The sequence below is a fragment of the Bactrocera dorsalis genome, chromosome 5 (genome assembly GCF_023373825.1).
Source record: "Bactrocera dorsalis isolate Fly_Bdor chromosome 5, ASM2337382v1, whole genome shotgun sequence".
Lineage (NCBI taxonomy): Eukaryota > Metazoa > Arthropoda > Insecta > Diptera > Tephritidae > Bactrocera > Bactrocera dorsalis.
In genome coordinates this window covers 54,287,089-54,305,432 of record NC_064307.1, presented here as the reverse complement: position 1 = coordinate 54,305,432, position 18,344 = coordinate 54,287,089, and the positions used below count along the sequence as shown (strand labels likewise).

The window sequence follows — 18,344 nt, the reverse complement described above, 5'->3', positions numbered from 1 at the left end:
AGCACAGACCAAGCTTATCTCTATAAAATATCAGAAGCTGTTATTTCCGGTCAATGTTCCTCAGATTTAGCGTCGATGCATCCAGGTAACATGTGCAAATCTCGCTGGCTCACCTGTGCAAATAGAATTCTGAGATTATACATTTCTACTGACAAACCAACAAAGGAAATAAAGATTTTGGTCAAGTACATACTTACAGTTTACTCACCTTTGTGGTTCTCAATAAGATTCAACAGTTCAATCAAAGATGGCTCGCGCCATCTCTATGCTGCAATTCAAAGATCGAGATACTTACTCGCTAAACTGCGCAAGGTTGTCGATTCATCCATTCAACAGAATGCTTTCTGTGCTCTTCCAGAAAACATTCTCCTTGGTATGATGACTGACGAACGGATAGAAGTCAGAAAGTTGGCCCTTGACCGTCTTCTGGCAGCCAGAGAAGCAGAGTCTGACACCATAAATGGAAGAGTTAGATGTAATAAAGTACCAAAGCTGAATTTGAAAGCTAATACTTATTACGATATGATTAACTGGAAGACTATTACCTTGACTGTTCCACCAGTTCTTTGTGCAGAGGTATGGAAATTTAGTGAATTCCCCTCTCACACCGTGGCAGTCGAGAGAATCGTCAAACTGGTGACAGAGGCATCTTCTAAAGTTATTGGCCCCCAATCTCGTGATCTTTTTATACGCTCTACACTGAAATCTAGGCAACAAGTGCCAAAGTTTAGTACAAAAACTGATTTTATCAATAAACTTGACACAAATTCAAACTAAAACAAGCCTGACATATGGTTGGTTGGTTGGGTTGGGCTTGGGAGGAACCCGAAGAGCAGCTACCTCCACGCGGTGGGTTCTGGGTGACCAATACAGGTTAGCTGAGAGCTGCAACAATTTTGACCTTGCGCTGTGGCGCGCCGCCTTTTCGCTCGTATCTCGGAAACGGTTCGTCCTACGGCCATGATCACATATACCATTTCGGTAGCAAATGACGTGACAAATAACTTTTGTTTTATACATTTTGCCATGAGATGCGTATTTCAGGTGCTAGGTAGACAATTTCACGATTTTAGGCGAATTTCCGAAATTTCAAGACCGAGGTTCGGGTTGAAGATGCAATCCGATCTCAAAACAAAAAGTTGCATTGGAATCAGGAAGTACTAAGGCAACTTTTCCGCACTATTAGAAATACCGAATCGAAAAAATTCCGGAATCGACCCACCCTAGTGTACATGGACTTTTTTCGTCTGCAATCATTTTTGGTATTTGTAAATACTTCGAATTTTTTGATTCTTTTGAATCTGAGTTCATTTAGAAAATACAGTTTTTCAAAATAATTATTCTCAGTGTTTACCGATTATAATTATTCTTTGTCATTAAAAATTGAGACCGAAACTCTTTTACGTAAATAAGAGTTTTTTATTTCGATTTGTTTACCAGAAATATATATGTAAATTTTTAATTTTATTTCGAAATGTTGTGCTTTGCTTGTTAACCGCACTTTTTGTTAATAATATTAGAAATATGTATTATATATTATATAAATGTATATGTAAAAATTTTTTTTTCTTTTTTGTTAATGTCCTTATATTGTATGTAGGCGCGCCCTAATACTTAGACTTGTATGTATTTGTTCTTGAGCTATTAAGTGCTCGCTGAAGAGATTAATGCACTATTTGGTATATAACCACGCGTTGTTTGTGCTTTAATTTTTGTAAGCAATCCTGCTTGCCTTTTGCGAGGGGTATTGCAAGACAGATGCCGATATGGACTTTGAAGCTAGTAGAATTATTATTTAAATGCTCGTCCAAAATGACGACCCATTCGTGCCACATATTGTGGAACAAACTATGAATGATAAATCTATAAACACTTCCTCTTCTTCCACACAGGGTATTATGGATGAAGAAAGGCCAGTTACACCAACGCCAACTATACGTTCGGCTATCACTGTGCCGCGCACTGGGGCTGTCCCCGTAGCAGCGCCCCGTACAACCACTGTAACCACTGCGTCAACCGTTGCACGAACTGCCGCCCGACAAACAACGACAGCGGCTTCGCAGCCGCACCGAACCCGATGCCCGCTTTGTTGCCGCCCACACCGCTTGCAGCACTGCCCTATTTTTAAGGGGATGACTCCCAATCAGCGTCAGCAGGTGGCTCAGACACATGGACACTGCTTGAATTGTCTGGCTCAAACGCATGTTACACAGGAGTGCGTGTCTGACACCATGTGCCAGCACTGTGAGCGGGCACATCATACACTACTACACCGTCATCCCAGACGCGCTGTCGCCCGTTCATCTGCTCCCCGTAGCCGCGATTTAGCCCGACAGGCGCAGCCAAGCCGTGTAGCACGGACCCGTCAAAGAAATGTCCTCGCAGCACCTCGGGCCTGGCGTCCACATAACGGCACTTCGACGCGGCGCCAATCATCCCGGCCACAGCCTCGCCGCACGACAGGCCTCAGCACCGTGGTCGCCACCTTGCAGCAGCTACAGCGTCTCCTAGGCTAACTATTCGCCTAGGGGGGCCGGGATGGCCAAATGAGCCTCGGCGTACTACACCCGCATACAACCCTACATAGAGGCGCAACACCGACACACCATTTCACCACACAAGTTCCACAACATTTCCCCACATAACATCCACAATGTCACCGCTACAGCAGATCTAGCAGCTGACCGACACCCCACACCAAAACGGTAAAAAAGTAATAACGGGCAGCGGGCCGGCGTCTTTTCCGACGTCACGCTCAAGGAGTTAGCAACGCGCGCCTGACCGCTTTTCATTTTTACCGATATTTTTTAAGAACGGCCTTTAATTAAAATTGTGTTTTTCTTTCCAAAACCAAGTTGTTTAAATTAGCGATTATTCCTCGGCGTAATAAATAAATATTGTACTTTTTTTCATCGGAACAAAAAACAGGTAGTTTATTATTCAAAGTGGGGATATTATCAATAACGCGATTACATATCAACACGTTATTTTTAAAACTGTATCATAACATAATATTTCTTGTTTTAGTATTGAAAATTTTGAAAAACAGCTGTTAGTGTTGCTTGTATTCATTCATATGCTGAATACAATGCTAACGATTCGACACGACAGTAGGACAGTGAACTAAAAATGGCGTTGTGCATCTTACTACATGAACATTCGTAAGAATGCAGCAACATTACAATGGCCGGCATGTACACAAGACAACGCAGTTGTCCATTTTGCATGTACAAAATTTCGTTGTGGCCATACTAATAACGGGTGATTTTTTTGAGGTTAGGATTTTCATGCATTAGTATTTGACAGATCACGTGGGATTTCAGACATGGTGTCAAAGAGAAAGATGCTCAGTATGCTTTGACATTTCATCATGAATAGACTTACTAACGAGCAACGCTTGCAAATCATTGAATTTTATTACCAAAATCAGTGTTCGGTTCGAAATGTGTTTCGCGCGCGTGTTTTGTTCAGCGATGAGGCTCATTTCTGGTTGAATGGCTACGTAAATAAGCAAAATTGCCGCATTTGGGGTGAAGAGCAACCAGAAGCCGTTCAAGAACTGCCCATGCATCCCGAAAAATGCACTGTTTGGTGTGGTTTGTACGCTGGTGGAATCATTGGACCGTATTTTTTCAAAGATGCTGTTGGACGCAACGTTACGGTGAATGGCGATCGCTATCGTTCGATGCTAACAAACTTTTTGTTGCCAAAAATGGAAGAACTGAACTTGGTTGACATGTGGTTTCAACAAGATGGCGCTACATGCCACACAGCTCGCGATTCTATGGCCATTTTGAGGGAAAACTTCGGACAACAATTCATCTCAAGAAATGGACCCGTAAGTTGGCCACCAAGATCATGCGATTTAACGCCTTTAGACTATTTTTTGTGGGGCTACGTCAAGTCTAAAGTCTACAGAAATAAGCCAGCAACTATTCCAGCTTTGGAAGACAACATTTCCGAAGAAATTCGGGCTATTCCGGCCGAAATGCTCGAAAAAGTTGCCCAAAATTGGACTTTCCGAATGGACCACCTAAGACGCAGCCGCGGTCAACATTTAAATGAAATTATCTTCAAAAAGTAAATGTCATGAACCAATCTAACGTTTCAAATAAAGAACCGATGAGATTTTGCAAATTTTATGCGTTTTTTTTTTAAAAAAAAGTTATCAAGCTCTTAAAAAATCACCCTATACCTTGCACTTCAATGAAATTTTAATATTTTGTTATGCAAAAAATAAGTAAATAGGTAAATTTATTTGTTTTAAATTATCAATTATTATTACAAATGGTAAAATAGAACTATTTTATGCTTTTATTTGTAAAATAACGGCAAGTTTGTAAGAGCTGTGAATAATTTTACATTTTACATATTAGTGGCATCACCACTATTCCTCATCTCTCTATCTTCCATTCTACTGTCAACTCTACTGTCGTTGGCAAATATAGGAGAATATTGAAGTTAGCGAGAACGACAACCGTCGGCCTAGTCGTGTCGTCGTCAAAATAACAGTATCCATAAGAACGTGTGTATTTTATTTATTTGACAGATGTCGTTTGTCGTCTGTCGTCGTATTGTGTTCAGCACTTCAAGTTTCAATTTATTTCAAATGTATATTTTGAATAAGCAAACATAAAAACGCAACTGGTGCAAAAGGACAAATTCAACTGGCGCCCAACGCAGTACAAAAGGACATAGAATCCTGGAAAAAAGTACACCATCCCACCTACAAAAGGACATGGAATTCTGGAAAAAGAACACCATGCTGAAACTCTTAGTGTAAGAATTATAATTAGTAAAACAGTGAAAAACTTGTTCAAAAATCCTGTTAACAAAAGTGAATAGTTATTATTAAACGTTTTATCATAAAAAAGGTGAAATAAGTTCAAAATGAACGAAGCACAGATTAGAGAACTATTTGAAGCCTTTGCAAGTAAAGTTACGCAATCGGTACAAGCAAACATAAATGAGATAACGGAAATAGTGAGCAAGTTAGAAATACCAAATCAAGTAAAAGAATACGAATCAATTTCCGTAGTTGGTGGTGTGACTTGCGAAGAGCCTTTCGACATTGTCAAAACATTACCTGAATTTAACGGGGCGAGACACGTTATGTTTCGTGGAGGCAAGCGGCATTTGCCGCACACAAACTATTTGCGCCCTATAGAGGTAGCTCTAAATATTATCAAGCCGTTGCAATTGTAAGAAACAAAGTTGTAGGACGTGCTGATGCCACGTTGGCCTCCTTTAACACGGTATTAAATTTTGAAGCTTTAATAGCCAGACTTGACTTCGCGTTCGCAAATATGCGACCAATTTACCTAATAGAACAGGAGTTATCGACTTTAAGACAAGGCCCCTCCAGTGTCACCAAATTTTATGAGGAGGTAGAGAAAAAATTAACTTTTATCATAAACAAAATAATTATGTCTCACGAGGGAAATTCCGAACTAATTACATCACTTAACGACAAATACCGTAGTGACGCGCTTCGTGTTTTTATATCTGGGTTGAATAAACTATTATGTAATATCTTGTTTCCTTCAAAACCAAGTAAGCTGCCTAGTGCGCTGGCATTAGCCCAAGAACTTGTGTCAAATAATGCCCGGTATGCTTTCGCAAACGCTTTCGAAAACTCCCAACACAAGATACAAAGATACAATTACTCTCCGTACTACCAAAGTGCATCTAATACAACGAATCAGGGAAATAATAAAAATCAAACCCCTGTGCCAATGGAGGTTGACCCAAGCACTTCCCATTTTGTAAGGAGAACACCGGGTAATACTTCTTTCCAAAACGGCAAGGCAGTAAATAACTACAATAGAAGCAGATTAAATGTTTTTAACGGTTTAGGGGAAAGCCCAACACAGGTTAAAAACAGGCCTGTCGATGGTACACAGCAAGTACCCAACAAAATGCAGAGCATTAACCACGTCGAAACAGAGGAATGCAGTTTTTTAGATTAGAATCGCGCCTGCCATATATAGAAAAGCGCTTAAATGCAAGCTGCTAGATTTCTCTTGGACACAGGTAATGCCAAGAATTATAATAAGAAGGTAACATTTTTAAAAGGGATTAAAAAGCTTGGGAAACCGTTTATCTTAAAGACAGTAAACAGTAAATTGATCATAGATCAAAAATGTCTAATAAACGTGTTCCACAAGTACTCGTACTTTTATATTTTACCCGAACTTCAATTGTTCGATGGTATTAGAGGGTACGATTTTCTTAAACAAATAGGTGGAATTATTGATACAAAAAACGAAAGACTTACCTTTAACAACGGCATAGAACGTTAAAATTTAGAAGTCTCGCGGAGGTGAATCAATTGGAGATAGGGCATTACCTGCCTTCATATGTAAAGGCCAGGTTTTACGAAATATTAAGTAAAAATGAGAAAGTTTTTGCGGATCCAAACGTCAAATAAACATACAATACAAATGTAATAGCTACTATAAGCACATCGACGGACGATCCCGTTTATAGTATCCTTACCCAATGGCGGTAAGTGAATTTATTAATAAAGAGATTAATGAATTATTAGGAAACGGAATCATCCAACCTTCCAAGTCGCCCTATAATAACTCTGTATGGGTAGTGGACAAGAAGGGTATAGATGACAACGGCCAAAAAAAGAAAAGACTGGTCATAGTTTAGGAAATTAAATAACATAACAGCCAATGACAAATATCCCATAACGGATACCTCAGTTATCTTATCGAATTTAGGCAAGGCCAAGTTTTTCACTACGCTAGACCTCAAAGCGGGTTTCCACCAAATTCTACTGCACGAAAAAGATAGGAAAAAAACAGCTTTTAACATCAATAATGGAAAATACGAATTTTGTCGCATGCCATTTGGCCTCAAAAATGCGCCAAGTATTTTCCAACGAACCATAGATGATGTGTTAAGATCCAAAATAGGGAAAACATGTCATGCCTATGTCGACGATATAATAATATATTCGGAAAATGAAAACGAACACCTAAAACATTTGCAAGAAATTTTAACTTTACTAAATAATGCAAACATGAAGGTAAATTTAGAAAAATCGAAGTTTTTTAGAGAAGAAACGGAATTTTTAGGATTCGTTGTATCAAAGGATGGGCTTAAAACTTCACCCGATAAGGTGAAAGCTATCCTTCAGTACAAAGAACCGAAAACTGTTCGAAGTCTCCGAGCGTTTTTGGGTCTGACAGGATACTATAGAAGATTCATTAAGGGGTACGCTGATGTAGCAAAACCTCTCACAAAATTCCTGAGGGGTGTAAATGGCAATGTAAGCGCAAACCAGTCGAAGAAAATACCCGTTGAATTAGATATAGAAGGACGAAAGGCATTTGAGAAACTAAAAGAAATTCTTACGTCCGAAGAAGTAATACTTCTCTACCCAGATTTCAATAAGCCCTTTGATCTGGCGACTGATGCGTCATCTCAGGCTATTGCTAAGACCGCAATCACATTCATTTCAAGAACACTGTCTAAAACAGAAGTCAACTATGCAGTAAATGAAAAGGAATTACTGGCTATAGTGTGGGCTATAAAAAATTTAAGAAATTACTTATATGGATGCAAAGGACTCAATATTTTTACCGATCATCAACCTCTCACATTTTCAATGTCAGACAAAAATCCAAATACAAAAATAAAAAGATGGAGAGCTTTTATAGAAGAGTTCGCCCCAACATTTTTTTATAAACCTGGCAATTTAAATATTGTAGCAGACGCTCTGTCAAGGCAACACTTAACTCACCTAACTGAGTCCTGTTCCCATTCCGAAATTTCTTTAACAAATACAATTAGAATAATACAAACCCCCTTAAATAGTTTTAGGAACCAATTAGTAATAAGTAAACGCGATAGTAACAGTAAAAAGACAAAAATTTTGTTCCAGAAACACATTCGACATGAGATAAACTTTACGGATGAAGAAAATCTTTTAAAATTACTACTAGAAACAATTAATCCTGATGTAGTTAATGTACTTCACTGCGAAGAAATTGATCTCGGAGAGATACAACAAATACTATTGTTACGAATTTACTCTTGCTAGTTTACTTTGTTAGGTTCGTATCTCTGGATTGACAAATAAAATCAACACTGTTTAATTTAATTCAACAACTCTTTATTTCACAACTCGTCTACACTATAACAGTTTACTCTTAGCACTGATTGATTACGTTGGCGTTGCCACGGCTTATATAGCCACGCACTTCTCGCTGATGCCGACGTGTCCTTCTAGAATATTGCGTCTGGAAATTACCAGAACATAATGCTATACGGCGCCAGACGCAAGCAGACAAGCAGACAGCCGCGGCGCCAGACTCTGCAATTGTTCAAGCAGACGGCTGTGGCGCCAGATGTCTATTGTTTCGACAAGCAGACAGTGCGGCGCCAGATGTCTACAACAAGACAAATGCTATTCCATATACCTACACCTATTGTTCATAATAAGGGATGCATATAGCAATACAAATACATCTTAATACTACTTTTGTAACACTGCCCTCCACTAAAGTCTAATCGTCCCGATTAGGCACAAATCCTCTTGAACCAAATGGGGCGGGCCTCTCCAAATGTACTACTTTCATTTTACATCGTGCTTTCCCATTTCTTTGTATGCGGTATACCACGTGATTAAGTCGTTTCATCACCATATAGGGTCCTTCCCAGGCTATCTGCAGTTTCGGGGACAAGCCTTTCTTTCGAAGTGGATTGTACAACAGGACCAGATCACCTTCTTCAAAACCTTTTGAATTTGCCGCTTGATCGAACCGGTCCTTCATCTTATTGCTCATCAGATGCGTATGCTGTCTTACCATTAGATGCAATTCATTCATTTCTTCCTTTAAGGCAGAACAATAATCTCCATCATTTCTTACAGCTGTAGGATTCGTTCCAAACTTAAGATCAGCAGGGAGTCGCAGATCAGATCCGAAAATAATCTTTGCTGGCGTGTAACCAGTTGTCTCGTGCTTCGCTGAACGATACGCCAGCAGGAACATCTGGATGCACTTGTTCCAATTCCGTTGATCTTTATCAACGATTTTCCGCATATGTTCTTCGAGCGTTCGGTTGAATCTCTCCACCATTCCATCTGATTGTGGATGTAACGCTGTTGTCCGTGTCTTGTGGATGCCCAATAATGTACAGACTTCTTGGAAAATGAAAGATTCGAAATTCCTGCCTTGATCTGAGTGTAATTCGACGGGCACTCCGAACCTTGTTATCCAATTTTCTACAAACGCTTCGGCTACTGTCTTCGCTTCTTGTTTGGTAAGGCATATACTTCTGGCCATTTACTGAAATAGTCCATGACAACCAGTAGATATTTGTTTCCGGCCGTACTGTTTGGAAACGGACCTGCAACATCCATTGCGACTCGTTCAAATGGTGATCCCACGTTGTACTGTTGTAGCCTGCCGCGACTCTTGGCTTTAGGACCTTTAGCTGCCATGCACTCTACGCAATTACTTATCCATTCTGCTATGGAATCTCGACAACCGATCCAGTAGAACCGTTGTTTAATCTTTTCTATAGTTTTTGTAATCCCAAGGTGCCCTCCACTAGGTCCATTGTGATATTCTTTCAATACTTTTGGGATCATGGACTTCGGTACTATGATCAGCAGACGAGACTGTTTGCCATCTTCACTTTCCCAGGTACGATGAAGGTATCCATTAACGAGGTTTATGCTGTTCCATTGCGCCCAATATGCTTTTGCAGTTGGACTCTCGCTACTTATTTGTTCCTTTGGTGGTCGTACCCCATTTTCTTTGGCTATTATCAGCTTTGCAAGATCAGGGTCCTCCAGCTGATTGATTCTGATGCGGTGAGGAGTCCAATCATCTTCAGGTTCTATATTCAGTAATCGCACGTCGATTATACCTTCTTTTCCTTCTGATTTGGAGCAATGTTTAAATTCCAGTGGACAAGGGCGATGTGATAATGCATCCGCATTTTTGTGGTGAATTCTTTCGGTGTTCTGTTGGTTGTTTCCATTTTGATGGGTTTACTTTTATCTTGCAATTTCGGGCAAAGTGACCCGCTTTTCTACAGTTGAAACATCTGCCTGTTGTATTTACTCGCTGTGCAGCAATTGTCTTCAGAGTCTTCAATATTTCTTCCATCAGCGCCGGTTGTTCCATTTCGACTCTTTGTACTTTGTGTGCTGGTTTACTTAGTAGGGAAGCTGTTTCCTGTGTGAGGGCATGCGAAACCGTTTCAGCAAACGTTCCTTTTGGCAATGCATATGTGGCGCGTTTGGTGTCCACATCACGAATTCCATTTATGAAACATTGAATTTTTACCCTCTCAATGTAATCCACAGGTGCATCTGCATTTGCCAAATGAGCCAGTCGTTCTATTTCAGTTGCAAACTCTTGCAATGACTCGTTCATCTTCTGACCCCTAATTTGCAGTTCGATCTGGTATATTTGTTTCCGGTGCTCACTGCCATATCGTCTTTCTATCGCACTCATCAATGCCTCATAGTTGTCCCGTTCACAGTCTGGAATAGTCTGAAGGATTTCTGCCGCAGGTCCTTTCAATGATACAAACAAGGACGCCACTTTGTCCGCTGTATTCCAGTTATTGGCCATCGCTGTCTTTTCAAACTGAAGTTTGAAAATTTGAAATGGAATACTTCCATCGAATGTGGGTGCCTTCAATCTTTGATTATTTGTTGATGGTGCAGGGCCATGTAGTTGCAGTTCTCGCACACGATTACTTAATTGCAGAACTTCTGATTTTAAATTTTCTTCGCCATTTTTTAAAGTGCTTAATTCGTCTTCAAATTTTGAAAATTTCTCTTGCACTTGTTTTTGTAGTTGTGTAGTATTTTCCGTAATCTGTTGTGTATGGCGAGACTCTAACTGCTATCGCTGCGTCATTTGCTGTGCCAAACGATTTTCTGTTTGCACTACATTTTCTGTTATTTGTGATATATTTTCAGCTATTTGCTGTGCCAGACGATTTTCTGTTTGCACTGCATTTTCTGCTATTTGTGATGTATTTTCAGCTATTATTTGCTTAATAGCCACTAACAGCATGTTCGTGTCTGCACTTGATGATGTTCGTTGTTCTTCTACTTTTTCTTCTACCTTTGTAGAAGTTTCTGGCCCATTAAATTCGAACTCGTCCACATTAATTCCATCCGCTTCCATTGCTTCACGTAATCGTGCCTGCAGATCCGCCTTTTGCCCGCTTATCGGCAAATTACGCTCCTCTAGTTCCTTTTTTAATTGCTGAATTCTCAATTCTCCGAATTTAACCATCTTGAATTTGGATTATTTGACAATCCCACTTCTGACACCAATTGTTACGAATTTACTCTTGCTAGTTTACTTTGTTAGGTTCGTATCTCTGGATTGACAAATAAAATCAACACTGTTTAATTTAATTCAACAACTCTTTATTTCACAACTCGTCTACACTATAGCAGTTTACTCTTAGCACTGATTGATTACGTTGGCGTTGCCACGGCTTATATAGCCACGCACTTCTCGCTGATGCCGACGTGTCCTTCTAGAATATTGCGTCTGGAAATTACCAGAACATAATGCTATACGGCGCCAGACGCAAGCAGACAAGCAGACAGCCGCGGCGCCAGACTCTGCAATTGTTCAAGCAGACGGCTGTGGCGCCAGATGTCTATTGTTTCGCGGCGCCAGATGTCTACAACAAGACAAATGCTATTCCATATACCTACACCTATTGTTCATAATAAGGGATGCATATAGCAATACAAATACATCTTAATACTACTTTTGTAACACTATTAAAGAACTTTTCAGGTATTAAATTCGTGTACACTCAGAAAATTGTGATTGATGTAACGATCAAGAAGAAATTTTAGTTACTGAACACAACAGGGCACACAGAAATGCAAAAGAAAATTATAAGCAAATAACAGAAGATTATTTTTTTCCAAACATTAGGAAAAGGTTAAACGAGCTCATTAGGTCATGCAAGACCTGTTTACTCTCAAAATATAATAGGAAACCAGACAGACAAAAAATTGAAGAAACTCCTATTCCAACTTATCCAGGGGAAATCTATATATATAAAAGAAAGTTGTTGTTAGTTACACCATTTATAACTCAAGAACGGCTGAACCGATTTGGCTGAAAATTGGTGGGGAGGTAGCTTAGAACCAGGGTAAGGACATAAGATACTTTTAAATTTAATACAGCTCATAAATACAAAAATTAAATTTCAAATCATAACCATTTGTTCAAAATTCATGTTTGTAGGAATCATTTGAATATATGCGTACAGTTTTGAACACATTCTTCCTCAAAATAATAGAATTGCTAAGTATTTGGAATAGTAAAGAAGAGGAAGAAGAACTGGCTTAGTAATCAGTCATTGAGTATGTTTTATACCACGTGCATCCCAAAAGACTGATGTCATAACCTTTCCAGTCACCTTTTTCGTCTTTCCACGCCTGAGAACCGGTTCATCATGAGCACTCCACTAGAATGACTGTCGATTGGACTTCAGTGGGAAATGATGGAGCTATGTTTCTATCACCGACGCAAAAATTCGGGGTTATTCCGATTAGAGAGCACTCAAACACTTCTCAGAATCAGTTATTCGTTGTTTTTGTTAGATTATGAAGTTGCGAGGCACCCACTTTGCACAGAGCTTTCGCCTCTTTAAGCTTAGCAAGTATTTTTTCCTGGGTGGATTTCCCTGAGCCCAAATTCAGCAGTATTTTCCTCCAAACGCAATGAAGCACACGAAATGCTCTATGATCTATTTTTTTGTAAACTAACACAAGTTGCTTCACAGAAATGCTATATCTCATTAACTAATAATTATAATCCAAATAATAGAAATCATATAAATGGTAGTAGTAGTATCAGCCACAGTGAAGCGTGGACGGGTCCTCTAGTTTTACATATACATAGATATTTACTCGACGGCAAAGAATTCATTCTTGACATGTGTCGATAAATTTTCCAAATTCGCAGTAGTAAAAAAATTAGAAACACGCACAATTATTGATATAAAAGTAGGCATTATGGAACTATTAAACTTATTCCCTAAAACGAAGATTATAGTGTGTGACAACGAGCCAGCACTTAAGTCAGAAACAATTAAAAATTACATTAAAAGTAACCATAATATACAGCAATATGAGGTCCCACTTTACCATAGCAAGTCAAATGGTCAGGTGGAGCGATTCCATAGTACACTCACAGAAATTGGTAGATGCATAAAAAACGAAGGGAATCAAGTGATGTCGTGGAAATAATCTTATTAGCAACCATTAAATATAACAATTCAATTCATTCGGTCACAGACTATAAGCCAATAGATATAATTTATGGGAAAGAAATATCACATAAGGATATAGAGGAAAAACTTAGGAAAAAACAGGCAAATGATTTAATATTTCATAATAAAAAAACTAAATATAAAACATATAAAAACGGAGATATTGTCTACGTTAAAGTAAATAAACGGCTAGGAAATAAGTTATCAAATATTTACGTAGAGAAAATAGTTCAGGAGGATTTAGGTACAACTGTTAAAATAAGCGGAAAAAAAGTTCATAAAGACAATATTCGTTAATTTCAGGTTCTGGCTTACAATCGCTTCGGCAAAGATAATAGACTACTCTAGGTCGTTCTATATACCTATAGAGGATGGAGAAGTCGCAACTTATAATGACACAAAATTTCTCATACACAAAACGGAGCTAAATAATTTTGTAAAAACGGCCTATGAAAATCTCCACATAGCAGAACATTTCTCATATCCAGAACTACAGAAAATAATAACGGGTGATTTTTTTGAGGTTAGGATTTTCATGCATTAGTATTTGACAGATCACGTGGGATTTCAGACATGGTGTCAAAGAGAAAGATGCTCAGTATGCTTTGACATTTCATCATGAATAGACTTACTAACGAGCAACGCTTGCAAATCATTGAATTTTATTACCAAAATCAGTGTTCGGTTCGAAATGTCTTTCGCGCTTTACGTCCGATTTATGGTCTACATAATCGACCAAGTGAGCAAACAATTAATGCGATTGTGACCAAGTTTCGCACTCAGTTTACTTTATTGGACATTAAACCAACCACACGAATGCGTACAGTGCGTACAGAAGAGAATATTGCGTCTGTTTCTGAGAGTGTGGCTGAAGACCGTGAAATGTCGATTCGTCGCCGTTCGCAGCAATTGGGTTTGTGTTATTCGACCACATGGAAGATTTTACGCAAAGATCTTGGTGTAAAATCGTATAAAATACAGCTCGTGCAAGAACTGAAGCCGAACGATCTGCCACAACGTCGAATTTTCAGTGAATGGGTCCTAGAAAAGTTGGCAGAAAATCCGCTTTTTTATCGACAAATTTTGTTCAGCGATGAGGCTCATTTCTGGTTGAATGGCTACGTAAATAAGCAAAATTGCCGCATTTGGGGTGAAGAGCAACCAGAAGCCGTTCAAGAACTGCCCATGCATCCCGAAAAATGCACTGTTTGGTGTGGTTTGTACGCTGGTGGAATCATTGGACCGTATTTTTTCAAAGATGCTGTTAGACGCAACGTTACGGTGAATGGCGATCGCTATCGTTCGATGCTAACAAACTTTTTGTTGCCAAAAATGGAAGAACTGAACTTGGTTGACATGTGGTTTCAACAAGATGGCGCTACATGCCACACAGCTCGCGATTCTATGGCCATTTTGAGGGAAAACTTCGGACAACAATTCATCTCAAGAAATGGACCCGTAAGTTGGCCACCAAGATCATGCGATTTAACGCCTTTAGACTATTTTTGTGGGGCTACGTCAAGTCTAAAGTCTACAGAAATAAGCCAGCAACTATTCCAGCTTTGGAAGACAACATTTCCGAAGAAATTCGGGCTATTCCGGCCGAAATGCTCGAAAAAGTTGCCCAAAATTGGACTTTCCGAATGGACCACCTAAGACGCAGCCGCGGTCAACATTTAAATGAAATTATCTTCAAAAAGTAAATGTCATGAACCAATCTAACGTTTCAAATAAAGAACCGATGAGATTTTGCAAATTTTATGCGTTTTTTTTTTTTTAAAAGTTATCAAGCTCTTAAAAAATCACCCTTTAGAAATAGAGTCGCAGCAACCCTGCAAGACGGAGGTAACAGATTGCACAAACACATTGAAACATTTTCAGCTGTTCACTAACACTGTTACATTTTCTGGAATTTTCAATTGAATGGGAGAATACGTAAGTAAGATAGAGAAAAACTATCGACATTCTAAACATATTGTAATATTAACTTGCTAGAACAGGAGAGACGAATGCCCAATTTTTCAAGAAGAAGAAAACGAAAAGCGCAGTTTATTTTGGATTTTAAAGAGGTAAGTTCGTTACTTGATATTTTATTTATTATTTATAAATACATATTTATATTTTTAATTTATTTTGTATAGAGAAACTAAAAGGCTTAACAAGGAGAAAAAGGTAAGCATTGTGAATTTAATGTTGTGTGTATAATTAAAAATTTTAATATTACAGGAAACATTTGGAGGATTCAAATACATATATTGCGTACAACAAACAAATAAGAGAGTAAGTTTTAAATTATTAAAGCTAAATAGTGCATATTTATTTCAAATAGTTGCTATAGATTGTGCATTTTTGTGAAATATGTAATTTGTGCTTTATATCTACATATATATGTATATACATACATACATGTGTAAATGTAAAAAATTTGAAATCTAAATTGAAACGAATTGTGCGGTTACAATTAAAATTGTGCTGACTTTAGAATACCGTCCCAGGATTTCGGGAATAAAATGGGTATTGTCGAATTGAGGAGGTTTTTCAGAATTAGTGAAGTGCTAGTGAACATAAAAAGCGAAATATAAGTGTAAACTTAATTTACACCAGAAAACTTCTTGATCATTTCATAAGCGTTTTTTATATGAAGTTTTTGCTTTTTTTGAGAGCTGGAAACCCACCTTTAAACGCAAATATCTCGAATATTTATATTCTTGAACTGGATAACCTCCTCTATAATTAAAAATGTTCATTTGTTCGTCCAAGATATCTGTTCGTATGCAGAATATCTAAAATTGTTTAAAATAAAAACAACATTAGTGTTTCATCATATAACTACATACATATACGCATTTCTGCTCCTAAGCAGGATTTTAAAAATTAAATTAAAATTAAACTTTTTCAAGCTTCAAGCAAATGAGGAGTGTCTTTTCAAAAAAGGATATTTACATTTTAATTTTTTTAAACTATTTATATAGTCTTTTCTTTAGTGCTGAAATACACAACTTCTTTACTTGGATGTTGATCTCAAAAAGATATGTCGCAAGTAAAAAAGGGTTAAATTATGTGTCTTAAACAGAAATACGGTAAATCAGTAAATATTTATATATAATGTTTTCTCATTTTACAAAAATTAATTAAGAAATAGATATTCTCTTTTAAAAAGACACTTCTCAACTATATTTTCCTCCTGTAATATACTATCTGTAAGTATTTACAAATCAAAAATCTTTATCAAAGTAATATTTGTTGCTATATTATATTTTTTAATTAAACTTAATATTTTTAAGAAGAAGCTAATTTTTATATGTATTTTAATTTTCTAGATGCCAGAGAAGGCCGAGGTGCAGGTGCAAAGTAAATTATTGCGCGAATGCCGCGTCATAGCAGCAAAGACGCATCATTCAATTAGCCGCATCACCGGTGATTTGGAGGACGAGCATTACCTGGAGCTCGCTTCGAAACTACCCATGTCATCGGAAGAGCACGTGCGCTTCGTGGAAGAAAAACTTTCCCAAAAGGAAAGCACGGATGCTATGGTAAATATTTCGTTTTTAAATATTATGCGATTGTATTATAATTTACTGTAATTTTTTTTTACAGATGCGGCTAATATTGAAGTCGAAGGGCGCAAAAGGCAGTGTGGACGGCGTACTACGTGGTTTGTTTTCAGACGATGTAATGTACCATTACAATTTAGAGGGGCGCAAGGAGAAGAAATCCCTACTAAAACTAAAATGCGTAGGGTTAGTTTTTGGTAGGTTTTTTTATTGGTATATATTTGAATGCCTTAACTTATTACGTTTAATTTTAGATATATTTCCTGACAAGGATAAAAACAGTATATATGGGGAGCTCCGGAGATTTGTGGCCTTAAGCCACAATCGTTATAAACAGAAGAAACATAAACTAAGGGCTAAATTAATATAAGTTTTATTATTATTACTTATATATATTAGTTTTAAGTTGTAAATATTAGTTTTAAGTTGTAAATATTAGTTTTAAGATGTACATATTAGTTTTAAGTTGTATATATTAGTTCTAAGTTGAAGTGTCTAATTTTACTTTTAAAAATATGAATTTTTACAATTATAATTTTTATACTCAAATAACTTGTATATAATTTTTCTGCCGAATGCAATAATAATAGGCATATTATTAATTTAATTAATATCTGATTTTGATTTTATTATTAAATAAAGCAAAATAATTTAAAAAAATGACTTTTATTTAAAATAATTGAATTTGCTAGAAGTAACAAATGGGTAACAGATATGCTTGTTACAGCTTGTTCCTGCTAACATGATTACATGTTAAAGGTAACAAACTAATAACCAAAATAATAACACTAACAGATATTCGAGTAACAAATACTTTTTGTTATCCATAACACATGGGTAAGCTAAGCGCTAACAAAATAATTTGTTACCCGTAACATACTGTGAAGAGATTTGCTAACAAATGTTTGTATTCTGTAAGAACAAGGCAGCATGCGATATTTGCTATTGGTTAGAGCGAGATAACCATTGAACATTAAATAGCTATGTGTTACTTTTTTCCCACTCTCTGAACAAAAGTAACAAATATTTTAACGAATGCAAAAGTGAACAATAACAACTCGTTTACACGTTTGCTAACAACTACCCGTCTTGCAGGGTAGACTTTACTTCATAGGTATTCACGCAGTATAAATTTACTAGGATCGGCACTTAAGTTTGTCGCCGCTACATCGGATTTTTATGATTTCAATGAAGTAAAAATAAAAACTGAGGCATTAATAGAATCCAATAACGATCAGTTAATAGTAAATGCAGAAATCACTAACAAAATCAATCAGATAACGGAAAGAATAAATGAACTAAAAAATGATCATGGAATAACAAAAGAGGATAACATTTTTGAACTTATTTCACATAGAAATAATATTATCATATTAGAATTAGAAAATATTATTTATTCAATAATGTCGATTAAAATGGATGTAGTTAACCCACTTTTATTAACAGACAATTAACTAATAGATATAAATGCAAGCTTAAAAGATAAAATTAGCATAACAAGCA

General features: G+C 37.3%; 1 protein-coding gene and 1 long non-coding RNA gene across 2 annotated transcripts; both read left to right on the top strand.

Annotated features, from left to right (window-relative positions):
* The first annotated feature begins 15,119 nt into the window (after positions 1-15,119).
* On the top strand, positions 15,120-16,344 carry LOC125778820 (uncharacterized). Its single transcript, XR_007422958.1, has 4 exons — positions 15,120-15,222; positions 15,288-15,356; positions 15,429-15,459; positions 15,514-16,344. It is a non-coding gene; the product is annotated as an uncharacterized LOC125778820 (long non-coding RNA).
* Positions 16,345-16,607: 263 nt separating this feature from the next.
* LOC125778812 (uncharacterized) lies at positions 16,608-17,321 on the top strand. The gene is made up of 3 exons (XM_049458132.1): positions 16,608-16,820; positions 16,885-17,038; positions 17,096-17,321. Exons 1-3 carry the CDS (start codon positions 16,608-16,610, stop codon positions 17,209-17,211), a joined length of 483 nt encoding a protein of 160 aa, XP_049314089.1. The 3' UTR covers positions 17,212-17,321.
* The last annotated feature ends 1,023 nt before the right edge of the window (positions 17,322-18,344 follow it).